This window comes from Alexandromys fortis, unplaced genomic scaffold (genome assembly GCF_014885135.2).
Source record: "Alexandromys fortis isolate MF-2015 unplaced genomic scaffold, M_Fortis_MF-2015_v1.1 scaffold_119, whole genome shotgun sequence".
Taxonomy (NCBI): domain Eukaryota; kingdom Metazoa; phylum Chordata; class Mammalia; order Rodentia; family Cricetidae; genus Alexandromys; species Alexandromys fortis.
Window position 1 is genome coordinate 4,118,714 of NW_026067991.1, and position 15,602 is coordinate 4,134,315.

Genomic DNA, 15,602 nt, shown 5'->3' on the forward strand with positions numbered 1-15,602 from the left:
ATCCTGCTGACGTGCAAACCTGGTACACTGCCTACTTTTGCTACCTATGAAGTTCCCCACTCGTTTGTTTCATTCCCAAAGGCATTAACCGGAGATTACATGTGGATAGCTCCTCTCCTGTGGCCTTGCCATCTGCTGTGACCACTGAAATTAGAGCAGCCACTTTCCTAAAGACTACTTGGCAGAATCTTGAGCTTTCAGCCCTACCAAAAGGGCTCTCATTTCGAACATGGCTCTTGGCTTTCCCCCAAGTGGCTACGAAAATTGCAAAGGTGCTTACTGATCAAGATTCTGATAGCTTTCCATTAAAAAGTACAAGGAAACATTTTCTGTAAAGCAGGTTTCTTTTGTGGCAGACTCTAAGGAGACAGCCGCTGTAGAAATAAGCTATGGTTTTAGGAAACTTAAGCTCTGGGCTGGGGCTGGTTGCTAGAGAAGATCACTGCCAGGTTGTGCATTCTCTGACTCCCACTCACTTCTAAAGAACTTCATAGTTCTTTGGTCACAGACACCTCACTCTGGCCAGACACTGTGTGTTACACGAAGCATCCAGTCAGTTGCCTGGTAACCACTAATGCGATGCATGCCATTGTCTTTTCCCTCATCCAGTTTCAGCAGACTAGCATTATCCCCCAAACTGTACAAACCAAAGCAAAGTATTAATAAATGCACGATAATAAGTGTGTCAACTATTCCAACTAGAGGTACCAGAAACAGCCAAAGCCCCAGCCTGTTTTCACAGAGAGCACAGTGCAATGTCCCTTACTGTTCCTGGGAAGATGCACCTTCTGTAAGGCCTGTCACACGTGTGCCAGGCAGCCCGACTGCTGCCAGTCCCTGCCCTACTTACTACACCTTTTCTGGTAGGTACTCTGAGTTATACACAAGGTTTTCCTTGACCCAGAGAGGACTGAGAATTCAGACCTTGCTAGTAACACTGCCTGATATCATGTTCTTTCATTCCTTAAGGTGGAAAGATAGGTAACTGAGAGTCTTGAACCAGACTTCTCGAGACACCCCCACTGCTTGGCATGTGCTTGCCACATCCAGAGAACCCATAGTTACACTGTCTTCCTTACCCAGGGGGACAAAGTCTTCTGCTTCTCTCTGTCGGGATCCCCAGGTGGGGAAGGACCTTTCTCTCTGGCTGGGTGTGAGGCCCTTCATTTTATGCTCTAGGGACAGAGTGACTTATTTCCGGAGACAGCAGAAAGTCATCAAAGATCTGTTTCATCTCCACGTCCCAGGCATGGATCTTAAGTCCATACCCATTAATGGAGCCATGACATTTTCATGGTTACTATGATTATGGAAGTAGTGACCTGCCTATCCAACCAACACAAAGCAAAGCCTAAATACCACTCAAGGACTACTTTCCCTAAAAGGGGCTCAATCATTTCGACAAATACTAGAGCCTTTGAACCCCAAATCCAAAGTTAAGGAGGGAACCCAGGCTAACAACTGGCCAAGGGCCAACGTGCTCAGAAAACCACTTAGTATTGCATCAACTGAGATAAACACTGTGCACGCCAGGGATATACACCTGAGTGCCAGTAACCAAGCTCTGTACCAGCTATGCGTGGCAATGGGTAGTAGTTCTCACGAGTCTTTATTATCTCAGTGTTCCTAGACATATAAAAGCTGGCTTAAAATGCATTCCTAATTAGAGAACATATGGATAATTATCAGGCATATTTGTTTCTTTAAATATAAATAAAGGAGATTCTCTTTCTAACCAGTTCATAACCAAAACATCACCTCTTCGTGTGCTAAAAAGCTAGTGGGATTTATGTTCGGTATCCTATTTTTATCCAGCTCATTATTTTTTAAATCAATGTTGGGGAGTGAACCCATGGCTCCACATATACTGGGCAAGTGCCCGAGCAACTGAGCCACACTCCGGCCCTCATTCTCACTGAGGAGCAAAAATGGTTTGGAGTTTCTTTCTTCTCCATTTTCTATTATTTGAGTAGCTGTGAGGTATTTTTATTGTTAACAGATTTAGTATTTTTAATTAAAAATGAAATTTACTAAGCTCATTTAACTATTTAAATTATTTAATAGATCTGACCAGGCTGTATATATTCAACATTAAACTGTCTCATGTTCTTCCATCTCTTTTGAGTTTAGTAAAGTGTTGTTTTCTTATCTATTTACTTATTTTAGAAGAGTGGAGTGCGGATTTGAGAGTAGCGAAACAGGCAGGTTTTCGTGACTACTGCTCTTATAAGGAGCATAAACTGTAAGCTTCTTTGTTTAAAGTTTTTCAGAAGCCAAGCTCATGTAAAAATATCAATTTTATCCTAAGAAAATAAAAACAGAACAAAGATAAGTCTTGACTTCATTTAGTTGATTCTTAATGTTTGTTAAATCAGTTGAGTGATGTGTTCACTCACAGAGACCAAATGCGACCGAACCAGGGCTTTGCTCCCCCACTCTGCTGGACCCCTTTCCTCAATTTCTCTGTTGTCATGCAACTTATATTTTTATTCTGTCACACCCAAAGATAGTTGCAGGAAGTTATTTGTAGATTTTCCCACATAGGTCCAGTATCGGTAAGAAAACAGACTGCACCAAGGCAATGGAGAGAGCTCCGCCTCACCTTTTTCTCCAGCTTAATAAAACCATATGTATCATTTACATCTTTGTAATCCCGAGCCCACTTTGGGTCCCGGAGCTGCTAAAGCATCCGTTTATGATTAATTAGTTTAACATTACTGTGCAAACCTGCTGATCCCGCCTTGAAACATATGGACACCGGGCCGGTAACATCTGGAGTGAGAACTGACAGTGCCCGAAGCTGAGCTGCAGCAGCCATGGGAAGTCATGAGCGAAACCTCCGACCCCGCCCCACAAGCCACAGGATGCCCTCTGGGGGGCAAATAGGGAAGCTGATGGATGACTATCTGGTCTGGTTTGGCCAGACAGTAGGTCAGGCCAGGTGGAAGCCATCTGTCCCGGCTAGCTACAGAGAGGAAGGAGTAGGAAGGGACTGGCGCTCAGCAGAGATAGCATTGGCCCAGAGATCCCTTTGCCCCTCTGGCCTGGCTTGTTGTAGAGGTGTTTCCTCCAGCAATTGCTTCACAAACCATTAAACAGCCATGAAAACAATCGCCTGGCCATATGTTAAAGGGCCACAGAAACCCACCGCAGGTTGAAGAGAATCATCCTTCTCTTCTTTTCTTGGCACTGAGAGAAATCTCCATGGGGGTGAGTGTGTGTGTGTGTGTGTGTGTGTGTGTGTGTGTGTGTGTAAATGATAGATAGATAGATAGATAGATAGATAGATAGATAGATAGATAGAGATAGATAGATAGATAGATAGTAGATAGATAGATGATAGATAGTAGATAGATAGATGGATAGATAGATAGATAGACAGACAGACAGACAGACAGACAGATAGATAACCTTCTGCAAGATTATAAAGGTAGGCACAGCTGGCATTAGATTCAGGGACCCCAGCAGAGAAAGTGATTAGGAATAACACAGTCCTTCTGCCGTGTGGTAATTCTAGGCTGTCTTTAACGTTGAGTTAAACACATTCATCAGTATCCATCTCTCCTTGGCCTTCTTGTACGGGGTCTAGTTAGAGTATGGTCTGTCGTGCCAAGCGCAGCAGTAGCGGAGAGCTGGTCAGCAGTGCCGAGTACCAGGTACACATGACCTTCTGCATCAGATCAGCACTTTAACAAGGCATGCGCTTGAATGTTTGAGAAGTCCCACAGCTGGGAACTCTGAGGAACTGTCCCAAACAAAAATTATTATTTTTTAAAGCATTTCTGATCCGACAACAAGAATAGGTGAACATCGGCCAAGTACAACACCACAAGTGCTGTGCCTAAAAACAAGGCCACATTCTATCCTAACAACATTCGCAGCAAAGGCACTGCCCTTACCCTCAGGTTACAGAAGAGATGGTGAGGAATTTGAATACCCTGCCTAAGGCTACACAAGAAGGGAAATACAGAGCTGCAGCTGGCACTGTGTCCTTGCTTATTCTTGCCATGATATTTCACTTTGCCCTGAATTCCAACAAATCCCCATTGCTAAGTACGTTCACCACAGGAGACCAGACACGGTGAAGCTACATTTCATCCACAGGTATCAAGAATCGTATCCCATGGAAACAGAACCTCTGGAGAGAGAATGAAATGTCCCTATCCTTGAAGCCATTCTGTTGTACCCTTGACTTGCTCTGGAAGTCCTAGATTAGTACCTTTCTAGAATGGGCAAAGAGACCCGATGGGTAGACTGCTTCCAACCTCTCTCTTTGTGAAACAATACTATCTACCAGTGAACCCAAGGCTACAGAGGAACAGGAATCTGTCTACACAGAACACAAGAAGTCCAGGATTTCAAGGCTCCTTTAGTTGGTGTCTTGCTTTATTGTTCAAGTCTTAACTTTGTTATCGTATATATTTATTATCTGTCCATCCATCCAGTTATCAAGACATGACACAAGCAGGAACAAAGATGAAAAGATTCTTCTGCCACGTCATTAGGAACATTAGAGAGTAAGCTGATGAAGCTTACTAAGCATACATTTCAGTGGCATGTAAAATATAGGTAGGGAAGAATAGAACATAAGGGTTGCGGGGGTGATACAAAAGATGAAGAATCAAGGCATGCAATACCTGGGCCAAGCAAGTCCCTGGGGGAAGTGGAAGAGGGAAGCATGTCGGGAAGGATAGACTCCCCCATAGCGGGGGAGCAGCGAAGCAACAACCACCAGAACCAAGAAACAGCAGGAAATGCAAGTTAGCTAGGGCAGATGATCAAGACGCAGGGGTTACAAAAACTGATGCTGGTTTGGAGTAGGGTGACAAGAGGTCAGGCTCTAGCAATGCTTTGAGATGAGAATCAAAAGAATTTTCTAAAGGAAATCTTTTTACTCTTCCCTATTTCTAGTCCTTCAGCTGATGTGGGATTCCCCTCTGTATGCTGTGAATACCATTGGTTAATAAAGCAGCTGTTTCGGGCCTGATAGGATAGAGTAGAGCTAGGTGGGGGAAACTAAACTGAATACTGGGAAAAAGGAGGCAGAGTCAGAGAGAAGCCATGTAGCCCTGCCGGGAAAAGATGCCGAAACTTTGCTGATAGGCCACAACCTAGTGGTGATGCACAGATTAATGGAGATGGGTTAAATTAAGATGTAAGAGTTAGCCAATAAAGAGCTAGAGCTAATGGGCCAAGTAGTGATTTAAATAATACAGTTTCTGTGTGTTTATTTCAAGTTTGAGCTGCCGAGTGGCTGGAACAACCAAGCGGCCTTCCAACAACATTCAGCTGTGTCATCAACTACGTCCTCTGCTTCTGACTGCCCCCTCTCATCTGTTCACCTGGCCCTGACTTCTGACACCTAAATATCTGAGTTGCAAATGTTTCAGTCCTATGCCTTTGATCAGGCTCTGCCAGTTACTTGGGCTCCTGGTCAGTGTTGTCCATGGCCAGGGCGGCACATGAGCATGGCTGCTGCCTTTTACCTCTGACACTTCCCACGGGTGTCCTGCTTTTCAGGTCAGCCTTTGGCAGACCTGATCTTGCCTGACACACCAGGTTTCAGGGACAATTTTATGCCTTTCATTCCAGGAGACTGCAAAGAAGAGGCATGGGTCAGTGTTGGCTGCATTTCACACAAATTAACCCCTTGGTATCTGTAGACCAGGACGTAAGCAGACAGTCCTGTAGATCAATCAGTGTGTGGAAATGTGTAAGTAAACTGAGGGAGGCTTGGGGAAAAACACAGAGGATAACCCACGAACAGCCCAGGGGGAAAACCGTGAGGAGAGAGAGTCCTTAGAGAACAACAAATGACAAGGAGAAAAGAGATGTCAGAGGTTTGAGCAGAGAAACAGTAGTAAGGTGGAGGAGATCAAGAGGAGGTAACAATCAAGAGAGAAGACTGAGCCAGGTCAGTGCCAAACCCATATCAAAGGCCTAAGCTCAGAGATGCTTTTTAGAATCAACCTGGGCCAATGCTGAGCAGCAGGTATAGAAGCCTGTGGAGTGCACTGGAGTGATGGTGGGATGCTCTTCCCAGGCTGAAGGACTCCATGTTTCCCATACAGACAAGGCTGACTAGGGACCAGTGCACAGAGGCCAACAGGCATCAGAAGCATTGGTGGGGAGTAGGAAGGGGTGTGGACAGGCAGGTGTTCTCCTGAATGCTCTTCACACTGCATGGTGGTGGTGGCGGTGGTGGCGGTGGTGGCGGTGGTGGTGGTGGTGGTGGTAGTGGTGGTGGTGGTGGAGGTGGTCGTGGTGGTGGAGGTGGTCGTGGTGGTGGTGGTGGTGGTGGTAGGGGGCTCCACTCTCTAACAAACTCTGCAGGGTAATAATCAGCTGTAGAGCTTGACTCAAGTCTGATGCCAGCTGACTTAATTTCTTCACATTGGACGGGTGATTCTCCAACTGAGTCCTAATCTTGTATAGATTTTCTGGGACCCAGTATGTAGTTAAACCACAATCTAGAGTAGCAGGAAGCAAATGCAGCATGTTTTAGAAAAGTCCTGAAGGAACAGTAAGAGTAGAGGCCTGGTGCCTTCCATGTAGGCACATACTTCCCCATGGCTGAGTTCTGAGCATGCTCTGTTCTGCTCTCCTCCCCAGTCTAGTTAAATGTTGATGGTGGAACCAAACACAAATATCATAAATGGGTAGGAACTGAGTGGGCAGAAAAGGGAAATTCCACCCACAAGGCTGTGTGTAGAGAAACAAACACTGCATCCTGTTGAGCTTGATTGGTAAGAATAGGCTGGCTGGCACTACATTCAGTACTTGGCAATCTCAGGTTCTCTGGCAGGCCTGCCTAAGGAACCCCAGGGTGACCCAAGGCCAGAAAATAGATGGTCCTTCCTCCTGTCAGCAAGGAACATGCAGTAGCCACTCCACTTCCGTCTTTAGGCTCAGGATCTCAACACAGACGCTCAGGTCACATGAACTTTAAAGGCTACCAAGGCCAATAATCCCTGGAACCTGCTCATGTTGGGCCTACAACATATATTTAGCCACAAAGGAGGTGTGTTGGTGCAACTCGGTATTGTTACTCTAGGCAATGGCTGGATGTTTTTCCATCCTTGTATATTCAATCAGTGCATACCGTTGAAGCCCAAGCAAGTATATTTCCTGTAGAAAGCACATATTTAGATCTTGGCTTTCTAAAACCTGACAATATGAACCTTTGCTCGATTGTTTCACCCTCAATGCCACTATTTTTGTGTGTATATATGTTGTCTGAGTATACGGACATATTCATGAGCATGCGTATTCATGCCCATCCTAGTGTGTAAGCATATGTGTGTGCAGGTCAAAGGTCAACGTCTGGTGTCTTCCTCAGTTGCTCTCCACTTTATCTTTTGAGATAGGGTCTCTTACTGAACCTAGAAATCAGCAATTTAGCTAGATGGGCCAGGCGGGGAGTTACTGGTACACAGCGAAATTCTCAGCCTTTTACATGGTGCTGAAGATCCCAAGCCCAGATCCTCACGCTTGCCCAGCAAGCATTACACGGAGTCATCTCGCCAGCTCCTACTGTCATTATTGACGCAGTTGAACTTACATTAGTCATTCCACCATAGGCCACACATTTCTTCTATATCCCTATTCCTCCTACACTCCTGTGCTAAGAGCGTATTTTCTAATGCAGCACTTTGATATCTTTACTGATTGATTTTTCACTATTTTTAACTTACCTTCCTCGTTACCTAAGAAACATCATATCAGAATCAGCTTCTGATACATACTGTTTAATTCAGCGAATATCAAACTGTTCCTCCTGGAGAGGGCTTTATGTCCTTTCCCTATGTATTATGGTATTGTTCTTGTATATATTACATTCATAAATGCTTCAAACCTAACATCAGAGTGCCATAATTATTGCTTTTTATAATTGTGTGTGTATTGGGGCTGAGATAGAAAAGGTGAGCTAATGTATGTGATAGCTTTGTTTATTAGCATCCTTACGAATCATTTCTACATGGTTTCATTTGCTCCTGGGGATTCCAGTTACTACCTGGAGGTGTTTCTTTTGACAACAAAGATCTTCATCCACATGTTACCTTAGTGAAATTTCCTGCAAATTTATTACATTTCTATGCTATAGTGCAACAATATATACATATATATAAAAATAAATATATTCAATTGCTATTAAATCAGTTAAGAGAAGGCAGGGGAGGAAGTACGGAATACCTTGTCCTTTATAGTTACATAATTAATCTTTGCCAGTGCTGTCCATTATGGAAGATTCAAATTACTTTTGGGGAGCACTTGTTTCCAGCATAAAGAATTTCCTTTGTGATTCTTTCTTTCCCCAGTTTTCTCTGGCAAACTATCAGGTCTACATCTCCAATCCCTGCCTTTTACCAGATCCTCCCAAGGGAACCTTTAAGAGCTCTATTGCCTTAAATGTCTGTAAACTCTATTGAGGATAAAGTCAGTTCCTTTGGGGGAAGATTTAGGACTTGATTTTGAATAGCACTTTTCTACCCTCAAGTCAAACCTCTAAGCCATTTATGGCTCTAAGGTTTGGGTTGTAGGTAATGGGGTGCTTTCCTTAGTGGTACCTCGACTTTAGGAGCTAACTTTTCTGGGTAATAGGTGAGTAACCTCTAGTCTCCATGGCTTGTCTCTCCCAGCAAGGAGAGACCCTAATATTCTCCTAGCATGGCCCCATGGTACAGATGCCATTTCCTGAGTGATGTCTTTGTAGGGGACTAGAGCTACGCCTCTAGTTCACACTCACCCATGACCTTGGCACAGGTGGCTGGGGCAGGATTAGAGATGTTCTACCTAGGAAGACAGTCCTTTAGCCAGGAGCTGGAGGAAAGAGGACCTGCAATCATAATTATGGTGTGCAGTGATTCCATCCTACAGAAGTGCAAGGACAGAGGAGAGAGGGGACCTTGACTCAAACACCATGGATACCGTTCTTAATGAGTTTTTATGTGTTCTTTTTTAAATACATGTTTCTTTATTTTCTGTATGAATTTGGGATTCTTTCCAGAGATTTTAACCCATCTTTAAAAATAATTTTCTCTAGTTTTAATGCAGAGAAGGTCCATAAAAGTTCTTGGGTTATCTCACAGAAGTCTTTTGGGTCTTGAGATGTTTTGTTTTAGGGAGTAACTATTTTATACACATAAGTGTTACAGAACAATAGTCTTTAACTGTAAAGTGAACATAACTATTTTGGGGAACTTGTCAAAAACACATGTTCCCAAGGCTTTGCTCCCAGAGATTATGATTTTCTAAGACAGGAGGAAGATGAAGGGGAACTGTAGGAAGATGGGGGTGGAGAAGAAAAGAAGACGAGAAATACTTATTTTACGCAGCTTTCTACATGATTCTAGTTTTTAAATAAGCACACAGCATTTACCCCCTCCTCCTCTTCATCCTACTCTTCCTTTTCCTCCCTCTCTAAGATTACAAAAGATGCTTTGCTATTCACACTTACATTACTGTGTAAATATGTGTTCATGTATGTACGGCATGTGTATGCATGTGTGTGTGCATGTTTCCATCCAAATCTAGAAATTCTGCGACTCTAGGAAGTGCAGGAGGATTCTGATTTGAGGCTTCCATGAATCAGCAGTGACAGATCACCCCACGGCAATGTGTCTGAGTGGAGAGTAACCAGCCTAGACTCTTCCCGCCTCTTGCAGCAAATGGGGCTTTTCCTTGTCATCTGTAACGTGCCCTCCAAACAGAAAGACCACCACAAACTTTTTGCGAGCGGCTTGGCTTACATACAGTCGAATGCAATATTCACCTCTACTGTGTGAATTAATGGTATTGAAGCTGCTATAAAACACGTTCTGGGGAAGGGTTTCCTACTGCCCAGATGCACACTGTGAGCCACTACTAAGGATCCTCCTAGTCGGTATAACAACAGAAAATGAATACCATTCATATTTTACAACTCCAGACACAGGCTATAAGCAACTCGCTTCTTCCCAAAGAACCAGCTAATTAAAAGTGTAAATAAGGCTGTGTTGGGTTTAGAGATGCTTCTGTCTCATGAAGAACTATCCATGGATGGCTACATGACTGTTCTATGTAGACTAGGCTCAGACTTACTTCCAGATGCCCTCAATGTCAGCAGAGAAGGTCAAGGAATGGAGAATTTCACTGACAGAGGCAAAATTACCTGACTTTCTGAGACACTGTAGGAAACCAGAGGGTATTTTCCTAAAGGGCTTAGAATGTGAGAATCATCATTATTGGTCAGAAAAAAAACCCACCACCACCAACAAAAAAAAAAAAAACAAAAACCCATGCGATGAGAAAAATCTAAAGTAACCAGTTTTAGCCTTTTTACTTCCAGATTTGCTCATGTACTCACTCTCTTGGTGGGCTTTAATGGTACCAATTCATAAATAAAACCGAGGAAGTTTCTGATTTTCTACCCAGGACTTATGTAGTTATTTCCAGATTATGAACTAAAATAAACTCACATCGCCATGTTGAAGTTCCAAGCCCTAGCATCTCAGAATGTGTTCACATTTGGGGAAGGTTGTTAAGGAAGTGATTAATTTAAAATGCAGCCATTAGTGTGGAATCCAATCCTGTGCCTTATAAAACAAGGAGTCCAGGACATAGAGACACACCGGGGGCATCCACGAAGCGATGGTTATTAGAGATCACACCAAGAAAGATACCTTTTTTGGCAGATACCAAGAGGGGCTCAGGTGAACCCAGTCTGCTGGCACTGGGCTCTTGTGTCCACACAGTCAAAACTGAAGATAAGACATTTCTGACATTTGTGTTTTGTTGTGATGGTGTTGCTTGGGGTAGAATTCTGGTCCTTGCACATGCTGGGCAAGTGCTCTACCATGGAGCTGCATCCCTAGCGGTTTTGTTGTTGTTGCTGTTTTGTTTGTTTGTTTGTTTGTTTTTGCCTGATGTTTAAGGCACACTGGTTGTGGTATTTGCTATAATAGTCCTAGAAAACAAATACCTTCAATAACCATCACCTTAGCTAGAATTATACATTTAGTCAGTAGATAAACAGTGGACACAGGAAGAAAACGTAAACGGGTAACTTATGAGCTAATGATTTTAGATACAATCTGATATGCCTAGGACTTCATGTATATCAGTTAATCCACATATTATGCATGATTATCAGTGAGCGAACTGGAGCTGGTTCAGCCAATGCTGATTGCTAATGATCAATGCACTGAACCCCTCTTCTTCTGAACCCACCACTGCCCTTTGCCCTTGCTGTAGCACTCCTTGCTGTGCTGACGTGAGACTACTTGTTTGTAGTTACGTATTTTTTTTTTTTTTGGTTTTTTTTTCGAGACAGGGTTTCTCTGTGGCTCTGGAGCCTGTCCTGGAACTAGCTCTATAGACCAGGCTGGTCTCAAACTCACAGAGATCCACCTGCCTCTGTCTCCCGAGTGCTGGGATTAAAGGCGTGCGCCACCATCGCCTGGCTGTAGTTAAGTATTTACTGGTGAAGTCATACATTTCCCATCTGTTTCCCTTGTGAAGTTCTGTGAGCACAGCCTTCTCTGCCTTTGTTCACCCCTGCAGGCCACCGTCCAGCACCTGACTCCTGGTTACTTGTTCTTGATTAAAAGAAGTTATCATATTCTTGACTTCTGAAATTGGGAAGGTTGAGCATCTGGATCTGCACTGTATTGTTTCCCTTAGAGGTATTTAATGAGTGTGTGTATATACATTCCTCTGCGGAGAGGACCCACAAGCTTCTTTTTATATAATAGGGCTCTGTGACCTCCCACAAAGGAAGACCCAATTCAGTAGTTAAACAAGGCTAAACAGCAAAGGACTCACCTGAAACTTGAAACAGAATATGCTAAAAATTATTTATATGTTCAAATGTGTGTGTGTGTGTGTGTGTGTGTGTGTGTGTGTGTGTGTTCCATGAACGGAGACTGAAATGCCTCAATGAATTCGCAGAACCATCCATATCCCTGCCCCTTTCCCCGACTCTCCCTGAAGAACTGATCATTACTGCAGTCATTGGCTGGCGTAGTGAGTAGCTGCTGGCATTCATCTGTTTCTTGGCAGTGTCATTCATCACCGAGGCCAGGGAAAAAGCCTGCAATTCCCTCCATTCACCTGTTTGGAACGTTGCCATCCCTCTATGTAGGAAGCACCTTTTAATAACAAGCCGGTAAACTTCGCAGGAAACAAGAGCACTGGGCTGTGTTTATGGAGCACTGGTGCCCATGCAATTTGATCAAACAATCCTGGGATTTCCCTTCTCTTTCCCAGCAGCCCAAGAGGGGATCCAGCCTAATCAGGCTACAGACGCCTCTGCTTGCTGCTGGCTGGCGCATTCACTGAGGAGCTAAGGGAGGCTGCCGATGGGCTGCTCTACACTAATTGGCTGTTGGGCATTAAACCTTTCGTCTCCCAGTTCCAGACGACACCGCTCTTCAAGATTTCTTCCCTTGCTTGTGTCCTGAAAATGACTTCCACAGCAAATCTGTCAGCGTAAAGGTTTTCCGTGTGCCATTAACTCGTAGTTACCCCACACTAACTGGGGAGAGCGGTAAATGCAGATAATTCAAAGCCAAAGGCGCTTTCTGTCTAGCTTCCTAATGCGTGACTTCAAGGGGCTCTGTGGCAGACTCACCTCCCTAATTATGCCTGTCTTGGTTGCTTATTAAAGTAAGCTTGGCCGCCTCTGGGTCTGGCAGTTCAGTGATGTGAAAATTCTGACACAGAATTTGTGAATGTCATCAGGGAAAAGCCACCAGGCACACAGATAATCAGACTTGACTAGATCTGAGTTCACAGTCCTAATCACCTGTGATCAATTACTTTGTTCCTGTGGGACTGAGTCTGGGGATAAGAGATGATTGTCGTCGGGAGGGAAGGAGTCTTTACGTTTAGAAGAGGACACAAGACTATGCTGTGGTCCAAACTGAGCACACATTTATGCTGGTTCCTACCTGGCCTCACAACCTTCTTTTCTGCAGCCAGTGATCTTTCTGTGCAAACTTCACATTGTATGCTGTTACCCAGCAGCCTTCGGTGGCTCTCTATGCTTGCTGTTATGGTGGTCTTTCACAAACAGGCAACATGATCCTGCCTCCTTGAAGTCAGAGGTGATGCTGTGACTGACATTGGCCACTGAGACGTGCATGAGAACCGGCCAGCGGAGAATGAACATGCCACTTCTAGGTGGAAGGTCTCAGAGCCAACTGTGTTTGGTTTCACACTTTGTTTGGCCCATCTGAGATGGAGGCTACTCCTGACTCTGTTGCCAGTGCCCGTGATGAGCCCACTTCCCACTAGCTGGTGATGAATGTATACCAGAAACAAGAAACTCTGGCTTTCAGCCACTTAGATTTTAATGCCCTCAGTTAACTCAGCAGATCTGGCCCTGCACATATGAGGCTACACTCTAGCTGAGTTTTCAGCTCGGCAAGCAGACAACGAAGAACTGAGAGAAGGAATCATTTCTTCTTCAGCATGTTAAGTCTAGTCCACAGCACAGTTAAAACAAGTTGGCTGGTGCTGACTATGAAAGTCTCTTACTTCTTGGCCCCTGCCATCATTCAAGTTTGTATTTCTCTTAACACTCTCCCTACTCCCAGCACAAAGCCGCAAAAGATAAAGCACCTTTGGTTTTTAGGTGCATGGGGGATGCTGGAGCTCTGCCTCTGGACCAACAGCCAGAAGGAAGACCTCAAAGAAGGGCATCTTGGTGGAGACATTCTTAGGCTCCATATGTTTGGAATATAATATGGCTTAAGGACAAGTAAGATCTCAAAGGGAAGCCGTGAAGCTATCACACAGAAAACATGCTATTCCCAAAGTTAGGCTTCTGAGGGATCACATGTCATCCAGACTAGACTCACAAGTCCCCATCTATCATAACATCAGCATTTACTGATGACTTGCCACACACCAAACACAGTTTCAACTGCTTTACAATTAATTCATTGATTACCCGAGCAACTTCTAGCATCGTTATGATTTATATTTCACAGATGAAGGAATGGAGATTAAGAAAGGATGAAACGTGGGGGTGAACACCGTATGGCCACATTGAGAGGAAATGGTTTTCTCTCAATCCACGCATCCTTGAACACTCCCAAGATGTTACACCCACTCCCACCGTGTACCACCCCTGTGTAAGCTACATGCTGCCCACTCCACAAACTATCATCCTCTAAAAACTCCTGCCTTCTAAACTGACATAAAACAATTCTCCTTTCTCTCCAAACCAGCGTTCAAATATTTGAAGGCAGCAATCATGCGTCCCACAGGGCTCTTCTTCCCACTATAAGCAGCCACAACTCACTCAACACTTCCCAATACACTGTAGCTTGAAGCCCTTCTCCATCCCTGCTCAGTGACTCATCCATGCTAGGGACCAAGAAAATGTCAGTGCAGTCGGAGAAGTGGAACTGGTGACTTGCCTGTCTTTTAGTCTTGCGCTGAGCTAATCCCCCTCAAGCACATTCCTTTCATAGTGTGAAGTGGGGTCATGATCTGATGTAGGAACAGCTGGCTGGCCCAGTGCCCTGCACAGGTCCCCGTTCTGGGAAACGGACTGCTACAAGATCTGCACGGTCAGTGTTCTAACTCAAGTCTGCTGTTCCCTCTTCTTTGCCATGCTTCTTTCTTGCCCCAGCCCAGAGGCCTGTTGGAAATGGCCTTCCCACTCACCATGGAGTTCATAGCAAAGTGATTGTGCTGTGTCTGGAGGTCTAGTGCATGCTGGTAGCTGACTCCGATCTCAGTGTGGCTCTGAAGAAATAACTCCTTGTTGTGGCTTATCCAGTCGAACATCTAGAAGGGAGAAGATGGGCAGGGGGATGAGAAAGGTCATTAGTCAAGCAGGACAAAACAGTCAGAGCTGCAGGAAGAATAAAGCCCTCTAGTTGTTTCCCAGGGAGAAGCTGTCGTCTCTCCGGAGTCAGGGTGGGCCACAGTCTGGTGTCACAGGAGAATCCTCAGTTTTTAGTATAAAGACCTACAGGCAGCTTCTGTTTCTCTACAGAGCCTACCATCAAAATAGAACAGGAAGGAGAGAATTGAGGAGGTGGCGGTGTTTATTAACAAAGTAGCTGCTGCCCTTTGTAAAGCCTTTAGGATGCCCAGGAAGGTCCCACACATGTTTTGAGGACGAGCAGTGATAAAGCCAGCTGGGGGCCATAGCCTATTCATTTAGGAAGCCATGTCTCCTCCAGGCAGTCCCTGGACCAAAGGGGACTGACCAGAAACCCAATTCCAGTTCTTAGCTCTTCAGGATGTCGGATCTAAGCCAACCAGTGCACAATTCTTCCTAACCACTCAATTCAGTATCTCTCAGAAAGTAGAATGTGACCCTGATCAATACAATAAGATACGAGGAGTTTGAGAGTTCCTCGGATGCAGCTTCTCTTCCTTGGACACTGTCCTGTGTGCCACCCGTCTTGCCTTGCTGCAGCCATCTGCTGGGAGCCAGTGGAAAGGAAAGGGCAGAGTCAAGGCAGCTTCAGCGAACAGTAGGGTCTGACTGAGCTGGGTGTGAGCCCCATTGTGTCCCTGGACGTCTTAAGGTGAGAATCCCTCTCTATTTTCATCCCAGTTTAATTTAGGGTTCATATAGATTACTGCCTAGAGCAACCAAG

The 15,602-nt window shown here is 44.7% G+C and overlaps 1 protein-coding gene across 13 annotated transcripts in view; it reads right to left on the reverse strand.

The window, feature by feature from the left end:
- Kalrn (kalirin RhoGEF kinase) overlaps positions 1 to 15,602 on the reverse strand; it is a 603,131-nt gene that overhangs the window by 347,662 nt on the left and 239,867 nt on the right. For all 13 annotated transcript variants that reach the window (XM_050159714.1, XM_050159713.1, XM_050159712.1 and 10 more), the window contains exon 6: positions 14,656 to 14,778. In XM_050159714.1, coding sequence (XP_050015671.1) covers positions 14,656 to 14,778 — 123 coding nt within the window. The remainder of the gene's footprint in view (positions 1 to 14,655; positions 14,779 to 15,602) is intronic.